This window comes from Zalophus californianus, chromosome 11, assembly GCF_009762305.2.
Source record: "Zalophus californianus isolate mZalCal1 chromosome 11, mZalCal1.pri.v2, whole genome shotgun sequence".
Lineage (NCBI taxonomy): Eukaryota > Metazoa > Chordata > Mammalia > Carnivora > Otariidae > Zalophus > Zalophus californianus.
This window is the reverse complement of record NC_045605.1, coordinates 39,563,142-39,584,337: the sequence shown is the minus strand read 5'-3', so window position 1 is coordinate 39,584,337 and position 21,196 is coordinate 39,563,142. Positions and strand designations below refer to the sequence as shown.

At 43.4% G+C, this 21,196-nt stretch overlaps 1 protein-coding gene across 1 annotated transcript in view; it reads left to right on the top strand.

Moving 5' to 3' along the window:
- The window catches only part of FAT3 (FAT atypical cadherin 3), a 642,087-nt gene that overhangs the window by 558,385 nt on the left and 62,506 nt on the right, over positions 1-21,196 (top strand). The window contains exon 16 of the mRNA XM_035722989.1: positions 1,498-1,731. Coding sequence (XP_035578882.1) covers positions 1,498-1,731 — 234 coding nt within the window. The remainder of the gene's footprint in view (positions 1-1,497; positions 1,732-21,196) is intronic.

The following is a 21,196-nucleotide window of genomic DNA, read 5'->3' as shown; positions in this document are numbered from 1 at the left end:
AGTAGACGTAAAAGCACTTTATGGGATATTTGTGGTAGTAAGATGAGTAAAACAAGCCATGCCCATGGGATATTGTAAGCCAGTGGGGAAGACAGACCAGTAAGCTAATAATAATAATGATAATAATAATAATAATAATAATAATAATAATAATAAAAGGCAGAATGAAATGAGTGCCCAAGAAGGATATCAGGGGAGTTATATCTGGGCACAAGGGAAAAAGGAGCTAGTATTCTGACAAAGGGGAAGAGGAAACTTTTAAAGAAGAGCTAGCATCTGAACAGAGGCAGGATTCTAGTAGCTAAAGCAGGTTCCTGCAGGCTGTGGAGGCAGCAGGAGCAGAGAGCCCAGCACAGCACAGCCGAGGAGGGCTGCATACGATATTGTCACTGGTGAGAAGAGCTGGGGAATGGCTGGTGAGAAACGTGGCGGGAGACAGGACTTCAAGCCGGTCATGGAGGGTCTCAGAGGCCCCACTGAAAAACCCCTGGAGGTTTCTGAGCAGGAGAAAGAAATAGTCCAAGCTGTGTTTGACAACTGGCAGCAGCAAGGAGGCCATAGAAGGAAATGCTTTATAAAGCATAGATGGCTTGGTCTGAAGAATGTCTACTAATTGCATTTAAGAATAATAATATTTCATGAGTCATACTTTTCACCAAATCGCGTTTATTCAGGTCTGTCACTGCTGGTTGCCATTGTCTGAAATTTAAACAACCACCGCCAATCTCCACAGGGGCTGACGCCCGGGGGTTAAAGTACAGACATGACTTACCACCTCACCTTGCTAAACTCCTGCTGATCCAAACTTCTCAAATATTTCCCTGCCAGGATCTTCCCCCAGCAACCATAGGCCCTTCCATAGCCAGGCAAGTCGATTTACCTTGGCACAACAGGATTCCTTCGAGACCTTTTTCTGCCAAAGCCCAGCCTCTGCTTTGATTGTTTTCCTCTAAATGATGGAGTAAAAAGATGTTGAGTCTCTGGAAGCAGAGAGACTGCCCCTTCTGGGTCTGTGGATCATTGGCATGACTGACCATCAGAGAACTAAAGGTACTTGTCCATTCTCCAGGCTTTTTCTGGAGATCGAGCAGAAATCCAGTAGCTGGTCTCCAGAGCAGGTATATATGTCTCTGGATTTCTGCTCGATCTCCAGAAAAAGCCTAGAGAATGGACAAGTACCCTTAGTTCTTGAGGTCTTGAAAGGTCATAAGGGTAATGGAGCCTTCCAAGGTAGCCAAAAGAAGGAAATCCTGAAAACAGAGGTTTCACAGTGGGATTAATTAATTTGAAGGCCACACAGTTGATTTGTTGTTGCATCGAGAATCCCATAAATTTTTCCCTGATGCTTGACATTGAATTTGTTCTGTTTTTTAAAGTATGAGGCACTTGAACTAAATGTCATTGGTCTTTCCTGTGTTGGGGATTCTTTATATACTTGATTCTCTGCTCTTCAAAGAAAGACAGTTTTTTGAAAATCCAGGCCATTTATTTTCACAGGTGAGTTAAAAACCTTGGCTCTTTTGGACCGGGAAAAGGTCCCTATGTACAGCCTGATTGCCAGGGCCACTGACGGAGGTGGCAGGTTCTGCCAATCCAACATCCACCTGATCCTGGAGGATGTGAACGATAACCCGCCTGTGTTTTCTTCAGACCACTACAATGCCTGTGTCTATGAGAACACAGCCACCAAGGCTCTGTTGACCAGAGTTCAAGCTGTGGATCCTGATGCTGGTAAGTCAGTTGCATTGATGGGATGCTTCCATGTTTCATGCACTTGACATATCTTCACCTTTCCTTTGGTGTCACCATCCCACCTGGGTTCCTTAGCATGAGAGCATGTGCATTCAACCAATGACCACGTGTCAACTCTTCTGCTGATACACTTCACATGCGTGAGAGAACTCTGCAAGATGTCCTCCCCCCTCTTTCTAGGGTTTAAAGAGGTGATAAGATGAATTTCCTTGCCTTTTAACAAAGAGTTTGGGGTTTGTTTGTTCCTTTTTAACCTTTAGAATAAAAATAATAGCTTTCTTACTTGCCCATTCCTCCTGAACATAGTTAAAATGCTGTGTCGTGTGACAGGGAGAATTCATTTCCATTTCTATAAAGAATTACATCACATGCTTCAGCTGAAATATGACAATCTCAATTTATGGGAGTGCCCCATAGTGCAAAGAACAATTACTAAATGGGCTGCCAGTCCAATGTCAATTTTTCTTAACTGCCATTTTTCATAGTCTTTTGGTCACATAGATCCTGATGTTACTAAGCAGAATGAGGGTGGTGGAAATAAGAAGGAATTCAAACTAAAAGTTGCTAATAAAGTTTTTGTTCAAATCCACTTTGCATAATGAGATGGTGAGTTAGAAATGACTGGAGTTAATTGTTAGGTAGTCCTTTTCAGAATGCATAAGTTATCGAGGTGACTGCATGATGGAATGTAAATACAAAAGGGCATATAGACAGCCTCTTGGTTGTGCATTTTAAGAGCTGTAAATCAGAGGACTAGAGAATGATGGGGTGTGTCTGCTATGCTAAACAGGCCTTTATATAATTCAGTGTCTTATTGCTTAATTCTGAATTGAAAGAAAAATTATTGGACTAATGTAAAAGTAAATACATGATAATTAGTTGAAAACAAACGTAGAGCCCAGGTTCTCTGCATATTTCCCTTTCAAGAAATCAGTGGCTACTTTAAATTATTGCTCTTATCTCATTAGCATAATTTTCCGGGCTGAAAACCAATGCTTTAAAAGTCTGCATATTATGTAAAGCTTCATTAAAAAAAAAAAAAAAAAAAAAACAGTGAGCAGGAAAAGAGTCATTTATTGATTTATAATTATGGAATACCTACAGATACTCTTTTTTTTTTCTTTGTAACTGTATTTCAAGTTCCTTCCAAAATAGGCCCCAGGATCACCCAGGTTCATGTATGTCCCTGAGCTTGGTCCACCACTGTCTTGTACAAATATTCTTTTTTAAAGGAGCATTAGAAAACATTCTCTGGGGGTGTGTGGGTGGCTCAGTCAGTTAAACATCTGCTTTCCACTCAGGTCATAATCCTGGGATCCTGTGATTGAGCCCCGTGTCAGGCTCCCTGCTCAATGGGGAGCCTGCTTCTCCCTCTCCCTCTGCTGCTCCCCCTGCTTGTGCTCTCTCCCTCTCTCTCTCTCTCAAGTAAAATAAATAAAATCTTGAAAGAAAGATGGAAGGAAGGAAAACATTCTCTGGACTCTTATTAGCAGACTTTTGAGGGGGGAAAACAAATTATGCAAATAAATCTGTTAATAATTTAAATTTGAGAATGTGTAATTGAGCCACAGATGAAATTTAAAGATTAATTTTTTATTTAAATTAAATTAAAATCCTAATTTTAAAAAATTGAAATTTTTCTACTCACCTCCTTCATGAAGGAGTTGGGTCTCCCAGAGATTGAAGACAGAAGGAGCCTGATTAGTGTACATGGTGTTGTGGCCAGTGGAGGAGAGGGAGATGTTACTGGCTCACAGATGTGGCTTGTGGTGAAGAACATGCAGTTAGCTCCATCATCCTTTTCACTTCTTCTGAGTCAGCTGTCCAGGTTGGGATTTGGGGAAGAAGGGATAACTAGACTCTGGGCCTTCAGCTGGGCAGAGATGATAAAGCCTTGAAAGGACCAAAACCAAAATAATGATCTCATCAGCACCTGCCTCTGCTTATTTGCACTCATTAGCCAAAGGCTTACGTTCAGAGCTTCAAGTAGACACAGAGGTTGTGAGTGCTGCTCATATAAAGTGCATTTCCCAGGCCATTGTATCTGCCTCAGAAAATTCTAGCATAGGATATCAGATCCTGGTTCCTTTTCTCAGTTTTTATACAACTCATTTAGCTTTAAAAAATAAAAGAACTGGGGAGCCTGGGTGGTTCAGTTGGTTGGGCAACTGCCTTCGGCTCAGGTCATGATCCTGGAGTCCAGGGTTTTGTCCCGCATCGGGCTCCCTGCTCAGCAGGGAGTCTGCTTCTCCCTCTGACCCTCACCCCCCTCATGCTCTCTTTCTGTCTCATTCTTTATCTCTCAAATAAATAAAATCTTTAAAAAAATTAAAGAACTAAGATAGCTAGGAAGAACAAATGAACCCATAAAAATGCAAACTAGACACCCCCCCTTAACGATTTCCCGGGCACCATGCTGAGGAAGTGGGTAGGCCGGTCCTGGCCAGAGCTTGCAGGGGGATTCCAATGACAGAGGCATCAGTCCCAGCTGTCATCAAACCAACATCCTCCAGAGTCCCCAGGTATCAGTGACTGGTGGCCTACACTATTTTCATTAGCAGCCCAATCAGAACACTTCCTTTCTCGGTCTTTCGTAAGGGACCACAGAGGAGCATGAGGCTGCGTACTGAGATTACCAGCTCATCAAGTGGGCAGTTCCTCTTGGGGCCAAATTGAACCTCTGGCCTGAAGCTGAGTTTGCACACGCATCATTAGACTGAATCTGGCGCTCTTGTATCTTTACTTTGGCTTACATAGTGTTCCAAAAGTTTGATTTAGTCGTCAGTAAGTGAAATTTTTATTAAAAATTTCAAATTCTGGCATTCTAAAAAACAGCAACAGCCCTCAGAAGATTCAGCAATTTCAGGTACAACAGTCCCACAGTGGCAGGAGCTGAAAGAGCGGCAGGTGCCTTTTTGATGACGACCAGTGCTCACCCACCCTATTTCCAGCCACTTCATTTATTTATGTTACTGCCTGATCCCCTGGGCCCCTTTGGGACAAGAAAATAGCTGATTTTTTAAAAACTTTTATTTTGAAATAATAATAGGTTCACAGGTAGTTGCAAAAAAAAAAAAAAAAAAAAAAAGAATGTGCAGAAAGTCATGTACCTTTCACCCAGCACTTTCCCCCAATGAGGACATCTTGCGTAACTGTAGTACACTATCTGATTTGGTGTGTGTGTGTGTGTGTGTGTGCATTCACGTGTATGTAGTTCTATACAATTTTATCACTTGTGCGGCTTCATGTCCAGTGAGGACTTGTCCAACCTCCATCACAGAGCTCCCTCCTGCCACCCCATCATAGCCACACCAACCTCCTCCTGGCACTTCCTTCCCAATCTCTAACCCCCAGCAACCACTAATCTCCATATCTATAATTTTATTATTTCAAAAACATTATTTAAAAGGAATTATATAGTTTATCATTTTTGAGGTTGGCTTTTTTCACTGAACAAAGATCCATCCCAGTTGTCCATTCCCTTGAGATTCACCCCAATTGGTTTTTGTTCCTAGTGAAGAACATTGGCTCCATTTGTGTAAATAACAGGACTATTTGGTTCATGAAACTTCTTTTGTTAAGCATATTCCCTTACCTGAAATTATTAATTATTTCATCACCATTTAGCTACAGCATATACTAAGTCACTATAAATTACAGAGAAAAGACAAGGCTATATTCCTCTGAAATCTGATTCCATAACTTCATGAATTCAGAGCTCTTATAAGGACTTGCTAAACTTACATATCCTGATTTTCTCATTTGAAAAACTATTACTGCTTTTAGCCAAACAGCTCTTTCCTATGCTGAATTCATTATTCATAATAAAACCACACTAATGTTAGAGTAACTGCCTAAGTTAGGAACAAAATCAAAACAGAAGAGGACAAGATAAATTCAACACCCATTTTATGAGCTCTAAGAAATAGCATGGCAACTGTCTAGATTTTAGCAATTAAGTCTTAGTCTTCCTGTAAAATAGAAATATCCTCAATCCCATAAACTAATGACATGACTTTATGACCTAACATGCTTAAAAATGTAATCCTTTGAGTAAAGATTAGGGGACCTTTTGTTGTACTCCCTCATTGGGTTTAATATCTTACTATTTAGTCTACCTCTTATAGGTAGGATTTGTGTCCAGCTTCCTAATTTTGAGGGTTTTCTAAGCTAGCAAGGGAAATATGCAGTGATGAAGATCAGAGCTAAAGTCTGTGACCATTTTAGGCAAAGTTATATGAAAATAAAATGTAAACATGCTCTGCAAAATATGCTATAGCTCATGATTTATTGAGAGGACAATTTCCAGATATTTGAGATCCAAGAGGACATATTTTTCCTCTTATGGACCAGGGACATAAAGCAAGGAAATGTTCTAATAAGCAACTCACTTACTTCTTGCCTATAAAATATTTCCTGCAAGGTTTGGAACTTCTTTCAGGGGTTTCAGAAAAACTTGGGGGCTCATAACACATGTTACAATTATTTTCCACTCAATTTAACAGAAATTTAGTGAGTAGCTAGGTAGAAGACACTACAGAAGGTACTGCAAGATTCTCAAACATGAGGAATGTGCAGTGACAGACCTCAAGTCATATGCAGGAGTGAAGAACATGAAGCAGGAACACACACACCTATAAAAAAAGGCAGAGCTCCCAGAATGAATAGGATTTCAACAGGCAGAGATAAGAAAGCATTCAGGAAGACAGGAACCATGAAGATAAAGTTGTAATGCTGTAACATGTGGACCCAACTCAATAACTGGGAGAGTATCATGTCATCTGGGATGGAGAGAAGTAAATGAGATGAGAAAAGTCTTCTGGGCCTGACTGTGGTGATTCACACAGGCCAGGGATTATGTACTTAAACCAATAAGTGGAAAAGAGCCACTGAGCACTTTTGAGAAAAGAACTCATCAATTCTGGGTTTGGGAAATGCTAATCTGATAGAAGCCTCTAAAATGAGGGTGAAGGAAGCTCCCAGGAAGGTATTGAAAAAGACCACAAGGGCCAAAATTAGAGTGGTGGCTTTGGGATTTAAAAGGAAGGAGCATGGCCATCACCCAAAGCAGCTCCCATGGGGTGGGGTGAAATGGGGAGGGGTGAAAGGAAAGCAGCCCTGCCTACCAGCACACCAGCAGAGGCCACAGCTGGACCTCTCAGCCAGCCACACCAGTGCACCCACAGCTGTCACGGCCCAGCCACACAGCCCACACAGGGGACACCCCTGGAGTGCCTGGCTCTAGGCACCAGTGGGAGACCCTCTACATAAGGCCACTCCTTCAAGACTGGGAGACACAGCTGAGCCACCTAACATAAGAACAAACACAGAGAGGGGTGCATGGGTGGCTCAGTTGGTTAAGTAGCTGCCTTTTGCTCACGTCATGATCCTGGCATCCTGGGATTGAGCTTTACATCAGGCTTCCTGCTCAGCGGGGAGTCTGCTTCTCCCTCTCTCTGCCCCTCCCCCCCGCTCATGCTCTTTCTCTCTCTCAAATAAATAAATAAAATCTTAAAAAAAAAAAAGAGATCCCGACAAATGAGATGCCAGGGAATATGTTCCAAATGAAAGAATAAAACAAAACCTCAAAATTAAAAGAAGCAGAGATAAGCAATTACCTGATAAAGAGTTCAAAGTAATGGTTGAAAAAATCCTCACTGGACTGAAGAGTGGATGAACAGAGTGAGAACTTTAAGAAAGAAATATAAAATATAAAAAAGAACCAATCAGAGTTGAAGACTACAATAACTGAAATGAAAAATACTCTAGAGGGAATCAACAGCAAATTAGATGATGCAGAGAAATGGATTGGTGAGCTACAAGACAGGGTAATGAAAAGCACCCAAGCTGAACAGCCAAAAAAAAAAAAGAATTTTAAAGAATGCGGGTAGTTTAAGCAACCTCTGGGACAACATCAAACATGTTGCATATAACATTTGCATTATAGGGGACTCAGAAAGAGAAGAGACAGAGAAAGGGGTAGAAAACTGATTTGAAGAAATAATAGCTAAAAACTTCTCTAACCTAGGGAAGGAAACAGACATCCAGGTCCAGGAGGCACAGAAAGCCCCCAACAAGATGAACCCAAAGAGGTCCACACCATGACACATAATAATTGAAATATGCAGAGAGTTTGCTTCAAGGGCTAGAAGAAACATGAGAGGAAGTCACCAAGAAATGAGGAGGAGAAATGCCTCATTCACTGAGGGCTCTGTAAGTAGTGCATTACATTAATGAGTGGATGCAACTGGTAGAGTGAATTGTTAGAAAATACAGAAATTCTCTCTCAGAGTCTTCTGGAATGATGCCTTTCCCTAAAAAGTGAATAGTTAGGTCCTCATATTAACAAAGAACAGGAAAGAGACAGAGAAAAGTGAACTTGTGGCAGAACTTTCCCATTTTTACCCAAATGTTTGTATTGCCACAGCCCTCAGAATTCTTAATTTTGCACTGTCATTCACTGTAATAATGTAAACTTGCTGTCTGTGTGGGAGGTTCATTTTCTGAGTATTTAATGAGGGAGTTGGTATCATGACTCCTGTGCTGTGCTCTCATGGACCAGTTGCTGGAATGAACTTGATTTTCCAAAGCACCAGCCTTGTCAGAGGAAATGAATGGCTGGCCCAGTATCTTGGAGCATTATTTGCTCTGAGAGGGTAGCTCCTTATGAATGAGCAAGAGATTATTTATCTGAGAGTAATGTTCATAAAAATAACCCGTGAGGGTTGTTAAACAGAGATCTTTCTGACCAAACCACATTAAATGAATCTCTCCAGTTGTTTTTTTTATCTCTTCTGACTCATCCTAGCCTTGTGTATGTGCCACTTACTGAGAGCCATGAAAAGGGACTTGGGAAGAAAAGCAAAGAGAGGAGATAAGTTCTCAGCGAAGTGTTGTGGATTAGGTGCTGGAACTATGACAGAAGAGCACGCCGAGAGCTCCAGGCTAGTGGGTTCCTGCATCTTCATGGGACAAACTCTGAGGGAGTGTCATTCACACCAATCTATAAGGACCTCACTGAGTGCTCACATGGCCTTTCCTTGGTGTGTGCAGTAGAGAGAAAGAGTCCTCTCTGTCTTCCTCTTCTTATAGACCATGAATCTTATTAGATTAGGACCCCATCCTTATGACCTCTTAACTTAATATCTCCTAAAAGCCCCATCTCCAGATACAGTCACCTCAGGTTTAGGGCATCAACATATGAATGGGGCGGGGACACAATTCAGTGCATAGCACTCTGTCACTCTCCTTTGGGTCACTCACCATGGGGAAGAGAGCTATGATATTGTGAGGCAGGCTTGTGAGAGGCCCACATGATGAGGGACTGAGTCTCTATTAGCAACTAGATGAGGGAGCTTGAAAGTGGATACCCACGTCCGTTTGAGCCTTCAGATGAAGCTGCAGCCCCGCTCAACAGGGAAATGAGAAACCTTGGGCCAGAGCCAGACAGCTAAGCCATGCCTGGATTCCTGCCCCCACAGAACCCATGAGATACTAAATATTTGTTTTTTCATGCTAAGTTATCAAGTAATTTGGCATGGAGCAATAGAGAACTAGCACAATAACTCAAGTGTATGGGCCTTCTAAATTCTGTCCACATATCCTTAAGAATTCCCTGCCATAGCCATTACCCTCCCACAGGCTCTGCTCTCTGAGGAAGAAGGGCTCTCATGCAGAGCGGTGACAATTAAAACAGGGCCCTCCCTCAAGGAAAAGTGGTTCAGCCAAGCTGGGAACATGCTGCTTTGATGTGGCGGGGTGAGTGGTAATGCCAGAGCATTGGCTGCTTATTGTTGCTGTTCTCGTGGCTTCCTGGATTCCTCCTGGGGCAGTAGGCCCACTGCTGTGCATCGTACCCTAGCAAATCTTGGGATATTGCACTGGAAAGGCCCTGAAACAAAATCCAGTCAAAACCTTTCTTTTCCCGAGGAAGAAACTGAGGCCCTTAGTTAAAGAGACTTCTCCAAGATGACTTTCTTAGAGGCAGAGTGAGATCTAAAAAGAGGATATCCTGACATCTCAGTCCAAGGCTCTTTTCTGTATTCTAGTAATTTCTACCAGAAGATGATTCAAGAGGAATTCAATTCCGACTCAGCCTGTCTGCTCTTAAGTACCATTTTTCTGTCTTTCCTAATGCTTTAGAACTTGTCACCTCTAAGCTGTTTAGGTCAGTGATTTAATGTTTTTTTTTTCTTCCCCAAAGCTCTGTTATTCTCTAAAGTATTGAATCATTGAAGGTGGCTGAGGGACTATTAAAATTTTTGTAAAAATTAAATAATCCCCCTAAAGACTTCAAGACATAAGCCGTTTCTGGAGCATGTTGTGGCTGAAACCCTTTGTGTTATCTCTTGAGGATATCAAAAAATATAATGTTATGTTTGAAGCCTCTCTCCAGAGATCCTCAAACACCAACACATGTGATTTTATTATGGCAGAAGAGCTATTGATAGTCTCACCTCAGACAAAGAAACGGGGTTCAAAAAGGTTAGGTGGCTCTCTCAAGCCATCTGGTACATGGAGGGTGGTCCTGAGCAAAGGTTTCATGGCCCCATAAACCCCTGAATTCTTGCCCTCCCACCAGCATCAGGACACCTTCTGCAGTACCAGTGGCTCAATGGTGGACTGTGCCACCCCATGCCCTCCTTGTCACATTTGCCTGTCACTTTGGGAAGCAACACCCTACACTGGTTTTGGGAGGAGACCAGATTAAATATTCCAGTTCCGGCCTCTACTAACTGTCTCACCTTAAATAAGTTCCCCGGCCCTTTTGAACTCCACTTCCTCCCTGGAAAAATGGAGATACAAATTCCTTGTTTTCCCACCAGACCATGAGTTCTTGGAGGGCTGGGTCACCAGCCTTCTGTGTCGCCAGCACTGGCATGGACCACCCACCCGATACATGTGCCATACCTGTCTGCTGAACTGTTAAGTTGTTGGGAGAACAACATGAGACATTCCACGTTAACTCCTAACGTCATGTCTAGTGCGTATGTGGGCTTTCACTCACAGATCCTGGACTCCCCCATGGAGGAAGCTTCAGATGCTGGAGATTACTCTCTCCGTGTCCACTGGGGAGAATGTGAGTGCTTTCTGTCACACAGGGCTTATTCTGGGAACATGAAATGACCCTCTATGCCTAAGAAATTAAGATCCCTTCAGTTGATTAGAGCCCTACGAACTACCCCCTCCCAAATTCCAGGACCCAACACCAGAGGAAAAATAATGCACAAGAATCAGACAAACTGGTTATCAGTCCTGGCTGTGCATTAGAATCCCTTTGGGAGTTTTTAAAAATAAACAGACAAAAATAGATAAGACAGGCGAGTGCTCCATCCCCAAAATCTGATTCAGAAAGACTGGGGTAGGGCTCGATAAACATTTTTTTCCCCTCATTTTGAATGTGATGCCTTGCCTGGTTTAGAAGCCTTTGCACTTGCCACGTATAAGTTGTTATCATTATTATGCTTTTTAAAAATCCAGTTTCTTCCAGGGGCGCCTGGGTGGTTCAGTCAGTTAAGCATCCAACTCTTGATTTCAGCTCAGTATCATGGGAGCATGAGAATCAATCGAGCCCTGTGTCAGGAACCTGTGCAGGGAGCCTGCTTAAGATTCTCTCTCTCTCCTTCTCTCTCTGCCCCTCCACCCACCCCCGCTCACAGATGCTCTCTCTTTAAAAAAATAAATGAATAAATAATAAAATAAAATCAGTTTCTTCCAAGTAGGGGATCAAAACAAACAAAACAGCTAATTCCTTCCAGAAAAGAATATCTTAGTGAAGGGTTTTAGCACCGCCCCCTACATGCAGGGAATTCTGATCTCTAACAGTTGATAGTAGTGATTCATTCCCACTCACTCACCCATTCACACACTGCTTCGCTCCTGGGTGCCACGAGGTTGGTTAACAGCTTCTGAGCTCCTCCGTGGGTCAGTCCTGATCCAACATGCAGCAACTCGGAGGATGGGTTTACGGGAGTGCTGGTGTCCTGGGGAATTTCCACCTATGGCTGGGCATTTTGTGCAGACACCATGGACCCCCTGCTTTGGCTTCTTGCCTCTGCAGGGTATGTTGAGCCTCAGTGGAGTGTGTTCATCAGCTTTGCCACAGGATACTCACTATCATTTCACCCTGTGAAGCCTCCTCGACAGGTGCAATTATGTTATCCATCATCTGTGGGGAGCTCTTTAAATAACTTCTCACATATTACAAAATGCTTCCCACTTGGACAGCCTCTTCATCCCACTCCTCCAGTCTTCCTTCTTCTCTCTCTGCTAATTCGTCCATTCACTTACGCCCAACTTTTCACTTACACCCAATTTTTCACTTACACCCAACTTTTCACTTACTCTAGCACTAACTGTTTATAACAGCTTTGGTAATTTGCTAGTGGTCCTGAAAATAGACAGCTTTAGCTCCTGCCCTTCTAAATTTATTTAGCAATACTGAACACTTTGCCCTTCTCCGAGCACCCAATATCATCATTCTTTACTTCATTTGTGTTAGCATCACAGAAATGCCCCTTCTTCTCATCACTTTTCCACCTTGGTACCCCTGACAACTCCCACCTTTCCTTCTTGACTCAACTGAGTTGTTTCCTTCCCTGGGAAATGTCCTTTGGCTGTCCCTCTCCAATAATCAACTAGATCCATGTTTGTCTCCTGAGGGATGGGGACATTGAAGGGCTGTGATTCTTCTGTGCATCCCCAGTGTCTGCGATGTGGTGGGGGTCCTGTGAGGATTTATTGGATGGAAGTGAATTATTGGATAGATGAATGATTGATCCAGTGGTCATACATAACGACCCACTTAGGAAATGTTTTTAGTATTATTGCTGCGTAGTCCAGCACAAAAGTTCTATGCACCAAAAAGGTGGAGTTTTGAATACTTTGATGAATTCTACCTACACTTGACTCTCCCAGGCTTAGCAAACTGCCAAGCCATAAATGGTTGAGAGGGTTTATGTCCAGATGAGTTGCAGTCTTTGAGGTATCATGGAAGGTGGTGTCACACACCAGCAGGGCTTGCTATAGGGGAGTGCAGCCTTTGCAGGTGTATAGGCCCCTTGCTTAGAAGGGCACCGTGTTGGTTTAACTCTCTGCTGGGATTATGCTGAACTTCACAACTTTTTTTAAAACAATGGGCCCTGCATTTTTATCTGTCATAGAACCTCATAATCATATTGCCAGGGCTGCCCAGCGGAGCATCTCCCCAACTCTGTGACCGGGGCTGCCTTCTGTCCTTTTTGAGGAATCAAAAAGCTCCAGGATTCCTGACCCCACAGTTGGTATTTTGCCTGGGGAGATGCTCCAGGGTTAGTCATCACCCAGTGAAAAACTTGTAAAAGGCACTTGAAACGGAAATAATCAGAGTCTAAAGTCCAACTTGAAAAGTAATTGCAATTCTATGGACCTCCTAAAGGCAACTTTCTTTTATTTTCTATTATCTGAAGGCCTTAATTTTAAAGATAGAAAAAAGCGGTCAGTTTGAGGTCTTTCGCTGTAATGGGATTTTACTTGCCTCCCGCAGATAATGAAAGGAGATTTGAGGCTAACCATTTTCTTCCACAGCTTAATTTAAGGATACAAAATAGTTCAAAACAATGTATCACTTGAAATAATGTTATATGAAACCTTGACAAAAAAAATATTTTCTAAATAAAGTCAGAGTCTTTAGGAGCACAAGAAAAAAATGAGAAATGGAAATATCCAGAAAAAGAATGCTCATACAATATATAAATATTCTTTTCTACAGTTACTTCAAATGGCATGTATGTTGAGAATTAAACTGGCCTGGAAAATAACTCGGAAATTTGACTGCTCCCCAAATTGGCAATAAATTTTCCATTACGCGATTTTTATAATAGTCCTTTCACTTGCTAGAAACGTGATCTATGTCCACTATATAAAACCTAGAAAGATAGGCAAAAGGAAAAACAAGTCAATTCTAACCACTGTTGCCATTTGGATGAAGTCCCTTCCACATTTTTTCTTTACAAAAATGGACTCAAAAACCAGATATTGTTTTGTAACCTCTTTTTTTCACTGGCTCACAAACATATTTCTGTGTCACTATATATTCTTTTACACTTTTACATGGTGACATATATAGTATTCTGTGATATGAATGTACTATAACTTATTCAACCAGTCCTCATTCTTGGAAAATTGGGCAGTTACCAATTTTATTCATAAATACAAATATCCATTTAGCAACAGTTTTTTTTAAGATTTTATTTATTTTTGACAGAGAGAGAGAGTGTGTGTACAAGCAGGGGAAGCAGCAAGCAGAGGGAGAGGAAGAAGCAGGCTTCCCATGGAGCAGGGATGACCTGAGCCAAAGGCAGACGCTTAACTGTCTGAGCCACTCAGGCGCCCCACAGTTTTTTATATATCTGTGAATGTTTCCTGTACATTTTTAAAGATTTTATTTATTTATTTATTTTAGAGAGAGAAAGGGTGTGTGTGTGCACACACGCATGAGAGCAAGCACAGGGGAGGGGCAGAGGGAGAGAGAGAATCTCAAGCAGACTCAACCCCCCACTGAGTGTGGAGCCCAACACAGGGCTCGATCTCACAACCCTGAGATCATAACTTGAGCTGAAATCAAGAGTTGGATGCTTAACTGACTGAGCCACCCAGTACATTTTTAATATTAAATCTTCCCGACTTCTCCATGTTGTGCCCTTTTGGGGTTCTTCAGCTCTTTAACACATGTATTTGCAGTGGGCATTATGTGCAGTGTGCATATCACCTACATGTGTTGTGTTAGCTCATACTCTTCCTTTGGTCCCCTGGTTGCTCCTTCTGCAGTTCAGTGTTCATTGCTTTCTAACTGTGTGCGGGGCCCTGGACTCAGCACTGAGCTACAGAAATCAGAAGACACAATCCCTCTGCCTAAAAGCTACATTAATCAAGTGGAACAGAGGACATAACTAATGATACTATAAAAATCCTGTTAAGGGAGCACAGAGAAAGGAGTAACTGGGGAAATGAAGGAAGCTGTCCAGAGGAGACCCTACAAAGACTTTGTAGGATTTTGACAAGGGAAGGAGGGGAAGAGAACATTCTGAGTACAAGAACAGGCATGAGCAGAGGCCTGGAGAGGTAAGTGTATGTGTGGAGTCTTCAGGGGTAGCCAGGGTAGACAGCACACAATGGAAGGAGCAGGAGATGACGCTCAAAGGGTGGCTGAGACTAAAGGGCAAAGGATTGGAAAGCCATCCTCAAACATCTCTACCTCTGACTATAAGACCTGAGCAGTCAAGGCGCCTGGGTGGCTCAGTCGGTTGAGCATCAGCCTTCAGCTCAGGTCATGATCCCAGGGTCCTGCGATCGAGTCCCACATTGGGCTCCCTGTCAGCGGGGAGCCTGCTTCTCCCTCTCCTCCCTGCTCGTGCTCTCTCTCGTTATTTCTTGTTATTTCTCTCTCTCTCAAATAAATAAAATCTTTAAATAAAAAAACATTCTCCTAAAAAGAAGTCAGTGACTATTTTGAGCAGCTGAGGCAAAACTGGATCAAGAGTTTTAGGAGCTAACCTCTGGTTGGGTTTGGCCAGGATGGGAAAGTGAGGCAGTTTGCCATCAGGAGTCTCTTGCAACAGTCTAGGTGAGAGTGAGGGGAGCCTCACCTGGCGGTGAGACCTGGCCACAAGACATCAAGAGATGTCTCCAAGGCAGAATCAAAAGAACCCACCATTCTGATTCAGATGGGAGACAGAAACTGAGGGCAGACATGCAGGAAACTCTAAATGGTCTAGTTTAAATAATTCCTCATCAAGTTGTTAACACTCCTAGGTTTAGAGATGGTGTCTTTTGTGTCCCCTTCCCCTCAGAGCAGTGCCCAGAGTAGTCAAACAGGTGGCACTTGGCAAAACCTTATAAAATGGAAGGGTCATGTCCAGTGTCTCCTGTGAGAAACTTCTCAGAAGTCACTACTGTCTTTTAAGGATAAGGCCGTCACAAAAGAATGCAATGACGTACTCAAGAAACAAAACTTTGTTTATCATTTTTCTTCAAAGGATAATCCTTCTAGCTTAAATAAGAGCGTGCCTTAGTCACCAAGTCTGGGCCATAAAGACTGTGAAAATTAAATATACTTGTGGGATTTCTGGCACTGATGAATAGGCATTAACAAAAGCAGGAAAAGTGTTGGTTCAAAACCAAGTTACTAGATTGCCTGGGGTGTGGGATTTGGGGACTGACCGAAATGGGACATGAAGGAACTTTCAGGGGTGATAGAACTGTTCTAGATGCCAATGAGGGCCATGGTTCCATGGGGGTATACATGTGTCAGAATTTATGAGCTGGACACTTAAAAATGTCTTCCTGTGATGATACATAAATTATGACACCTCAGGGTAGCAGTAAAGTTGATAAAAAAAAAAAAATAAGTGATGAGAACCAAAATTAAGAGGGTTACTAGAGTCTGATTGTTGAGACTGTTTCAGATCATTTCTTCCCCAGATATCTATTCCATAGGAATTCAAATCCCTTTATAAAAGCCAGTTTATAGGAATTGAGCAGAGCCCCCATTTTTACTGGGCCACCTAGAGGCCAGATGCTGTGCATTTGCTGGGGGGGGTATGAGCGTGAATGTCACCAACAAGGCCCTGACAGAGTCATAGCAGCCGCCAACCTAAAACCCCAAAGCAGACATAACAGAGCTCTTGCAGTTTCCTTAAGCTTAGAGAGCTTGGTGTTAGGAGGAGAGCAGAAAACATTTTTTCCAGGTTACAAAAATCTGTGTACTTGCTGCGTTTGACTGTTCTTGCCATTCAGTTTTGGTGCTGATTCTAACACCTTTAACAATCTCAAACATAAAGCTGAGTTCTTCTGACACTGGGTTAGATCCCTGGGAATGATCCAACAGTGAGTTATTTCTCACTGAGGTAATAAAGCCTTGCTCTAAGCCGTATATGTGAACTCTGAACACTTAACTGAATGGTATGAATGGCTGTGCTAAGTTTTCCTCCCATCCAGAAGATTCCAGTAGCTCATCATGATGAGGCTTACTTTGGACTTTGGTGATGAAGCCCACATATGCCCAAGCCTGGCAACTTAATGAGCATTTTGAGGGTGGGGGATGATCTTTTGGAAATATAAATGAAACTAGCTCTCTTGGTTTAATTTGGACATGAAGCACAATCTGGAAGATCGTCTTGGGCCTCAGCTGACCCGGGTTCTGTCATTTTTAAAATGAAGAGACCTGAGACCCAGGGAAGAAGTTAAGTGACCTGTCCAAGTACACTTGTATAGTTTGGGCAACCATGGGCCAGAGGCAAGATCTCCTTCCAGAACCGGACCCCACTGCCTTTATTTGAAAGCTTTCACAACTTTGACTTTTATGTGCTGTCCCATGCCCAAAAGGTCTGTCTTTCCATTTGGCTGAATTTGGAGGAAACTAACCTCCATTTAGAAACCTTCCAAGGAAGGGAACATAGATACCTTTGGCCACCCCCGCCCACAGTTTCATAGCATTCCCAGACTGGGAATTTTTATGTGCTATTTTTTCCCTCCAATCCACCCCACAAAATGCCACTACCTCTTACTTCCTTTGAGCAAATCAGGATTTTAATCATTCCTTTTCCTTGATTTTTATCCTCTGAAGACCTGCCTGCTGCATTTGCCACAGTTAACATGCAGAAACTTCACTTGCAATGAAAGTCATACTTCTCTTGGTAACCTGTCATTTCAGCATTTTGAGAAGCTAAGTAGCTCTGTCCTCATTAAATTAGGCTCAAATTGGAGAAGAGAATTACATACTTAAAAACACAGACACAAAATGATAGATTAATGTTATACCTTAATATAACACATGGTGACATGCAGTAAGAGCATTAGACCAATTAGCAAGCAAGTTTTCTACTCGGGTTCATCTTTTCTGCTGGGGAATATAGCAAAGGGATGGTGATTTGAAGCATGGCATTTATCATACGCCCTTGGGTAGAAAGTTACCTCTTTAGTGACATGACCTGCATTCATTTAACAAAGATAGCACCCATCACCTGGTAACACAGCAAAGATCCAAGTGCTACGCCAAAAGTTCTGCCTCCAAATTGGCATTTACCCATCGGACTTTATTTCTAGAAATCATTGAAATCCATTGCAACTGGGTCTAAATGGGAATTATAATATATTCCAAAAATATATTCTGCTCTTTTCTTGAGAGCTGCCAAATCATAAGTGATGCCATTTAGCAGGTTTGTAGGTTTGAGGGGTTTTTTTCCCCCCTCCCCCTTTTCTGGTCTCGCTTCCATATCAGCCTGATTGGTAACAGAAAGGAGAAGGAAACAATAAATCTCCCAGTTCCTCCTGGTGTGAATGCCCAATATACTGTCAGAAGCAAAATGTATGGGAAGTGGGGTGGGGGGAGTTTGGGTCAGCAACTTGGTGGCGGTGGGGGGCAGGGGAGGGGATAGTTTTCTGCTGTGGTAAAACAGAAAAACTCTGTCACCGAATTTAAATTAACAGACTCTGCCCAGAGGGGAGCTGTGGTCTTTGTGTGGCTGATTAATGTCAGCCTTGTAAACGCAGTGCTCCAACCACAAGGCTAGCCTGCTGAGCAGGAAGCTCGGAGAACACAGCATCTTCTGCTTGGGGATGGGAGCAAAGCCCGGTGCCTCTGAATAGGGCTGGAAGAGAAAGTGGCAGACCGGGAACATAGGTGATAGTTTTAATTAGATTCCAGCTGTCTGTCCCAGTGAAGGAGACACAAGGCAGCCATGAGAGGCACCTTCCCTTCAGGCCTTGCTGCCACAGACAGCAACAGTGTGCAGCTCCAACCCCTTCCTCCCCTCACTCGGCTTGTCCCGAGCGCCACTGCCGTCTGGACAGTGAGTCACAAATCCCCGGCTTCCTAAATGATCTCTGGGTCTGAAGAAACAGCATGTCCGGGAGCACATCTCTGGAAATCCTGAAGGGGCTTTGCCTGGGGAGCCCAGGACTTTGTCCCTCATGCTTGCCTGAAGATGCTAGTAGTGGCAGCAGGCAAATCCGTCCGTCCTGGGTTTCCGCCTCAGCGAAGTGGGTCTTGTAGTTGTCAGCAGAGGCTCAGATGAGAGACCCTGCAGGAATTTCCTGCCCCATCTTATCAGTGGTGAGAGTGGTTGGTGTTCCAGATGCCGGGCATGGAGGTCAAATCCGCAGGCAATGTGTGGGATTTGAAAACCTGTGTGGTGCATTAATGTCAGTCGCGGATGTGTTTCCATAAACCTGTGTTTGTGACTTTGAGAGGTGTCCTGAGAGCAGCTAAGCAGGCAAGGCAGCTTCTGGGGCAACACAGCCAGCTCTGACACCCAGCCAGGGCTCATGCAACCCTATGTCTATTCACCCCTGGAATTGTTGAAGAATTTAATCTTGGAGCCACCCCGCAAAGAGCCAGAAAGCATCCCTGAAACCTCTCCTCTGGGGCCTTATGTCAAGGGGCAGCAAGGGAAGAGGAAAGCCTTCTTGTTTTTAATCCCCACACCAATAAAATCAGAAGTTGATGTTTATATATCACAGGGTAGTTGTTTTGAAAGAGAAATAAAAGTAAATGATGAAACTTTGGAAAAATGGACTCTCTGGAATGGAACCAAGAACAAGCTCTCAGTGTTGACCTTTTGGTTAAAGCCACATAATACAATTTATGTCATTCCCTCCAGATATATGATTTTATTGGTTTGCGGGAATTTTGGCTTAAGGGAAATTACACATTGGGAGAATAAAGTGCTTAACTCTTATTACTGCAAATGCCTGACCCCATGGTGAGGTGTTATAGTGGAAAACAACGCAGACTGAGGCTCTCCCCTCTAAGAGTTTACATTCTAGGAGTCCATGATTCCCAAGAGGCATTTTCACATGGTGGTCCCAGCTAAAGACCCTTGATTCATGGCTGTCTTCATTAAGAGCATTTAGGATCAAAATAATGCTTTTTCAGCCTACAAAGTTGTTACCTTTTGCCTCTTATAAATATTAATACCTGCTGAATTTGGGGTGCATAAACCATTTTGAAGTGCTAAGATACTCTGATGAAAAGAGTATCGATCTCCAGAACCAGAAGTCAATCTGATCATCATTCACTAATTTGTTGGTTGTTGGTAGACATTTCCTGGATGATATGTTTTAGCTTTTGTGTATATCAAGGTAAAATGGTCTTTTGGTAAGTAAGTGCATTTTTTTAAATCACAGAGCTAGAGGTCACCCTCTGAGCAGATCTTCTCCCTTCTTTTTGATGGAGTGCTCCAGGCTCACTGGCCACTGGATTTCCTTTTTCTCTGTACATTCCCTTACGGCCTCACCCATTCTCTTGGCGCTGCGAGGCACCTGAGCACCAGCAGCCCTCACATTCATAGCTCAGTGTGGACCTCTCCTTTGATCTCCAGCCTCCTGTGCTAGCTCCCTCTGTGAATCTCCACTCACGTGTCAAAATGCCCATCTGGAATTTAATCTGTCCAAAATGGGGCTCCTGGCCTGTCATCTCCGTCCTCCTGTATCCCACCTGATCGCAGCTCCCTCTTTTCAGCCGCTCAGTTATCCCGGATCCTCTCTCTCACACCCGGTATCCTGCCAGCCCCACCATCAGCAAACAGTCTTTTCTCACCACGTCCGTGTTCAGAACAGGCCGGCACCGACCACGTCTCACGGCTTCGGAGGCCAGCGCCTGAGCAAGCCGCGGCTTCCCCACGCCTGCCCTCCCGCGGGAGTCCACCAGCGGTCTCGGCTTCCGCACTCGCGGCTCCTCCGGCTCTTCGCAACCAGCAGCCCGAGTGATCCTGCTCAAATCCGACTCCCGTGTCCTGACTGCCCGCCCCAGAGCCCTCGGCTGCCTTCCCACCTCAGCACCACAACCCCACACGGTCTGCTCCCCAGCCTGCTGTCATCCGGAAACCATCTTTCACTTCTTTCTTCCTGACTGTGGTCACGTGGGCCCTCTCGACGGTGCCCTCCAACACACCAGAGGGGCTTCCACCTCTGCCCTTGTGGGTCCCTCTGCTGGCCCTGTTCTCCTCCCGGATATCTGCGCTGTTCACTCCCTCCCCTCCTTTGGGTTTTTATGCAAATGTCAAGGCCTTCCCTGATCACTTTATTTAAAGTTACCACCCTTCCCTCCACCTCCCATGCTCTCTCTCCCCACCACCCCAATACTCCCATCCACCCCCCTTAACAGCTTTATTTTTCTTCCTTTTTACCCCGTAACATGCCATTTATTTTACTGACTCTTTATTGTTTGTTAATTTCTTGCTTACTCCCACTAAGTGTAATAATTTCCTCAAAAAATGTTTGACTCTTGTCCATTGCTAAAATCTCTAGCACCTAGAATACTGCCTCATCAATTCCAGATACACATTTGTTGAAGGAATGGATTAATTTGTATTACTCTTTCTGTGGCACATCTTTACCCACATATCTATCAGCATCTTAGAGTTTTTCTTAAAAGATGTGTGTTCTTTAATATGTGAAGAATACC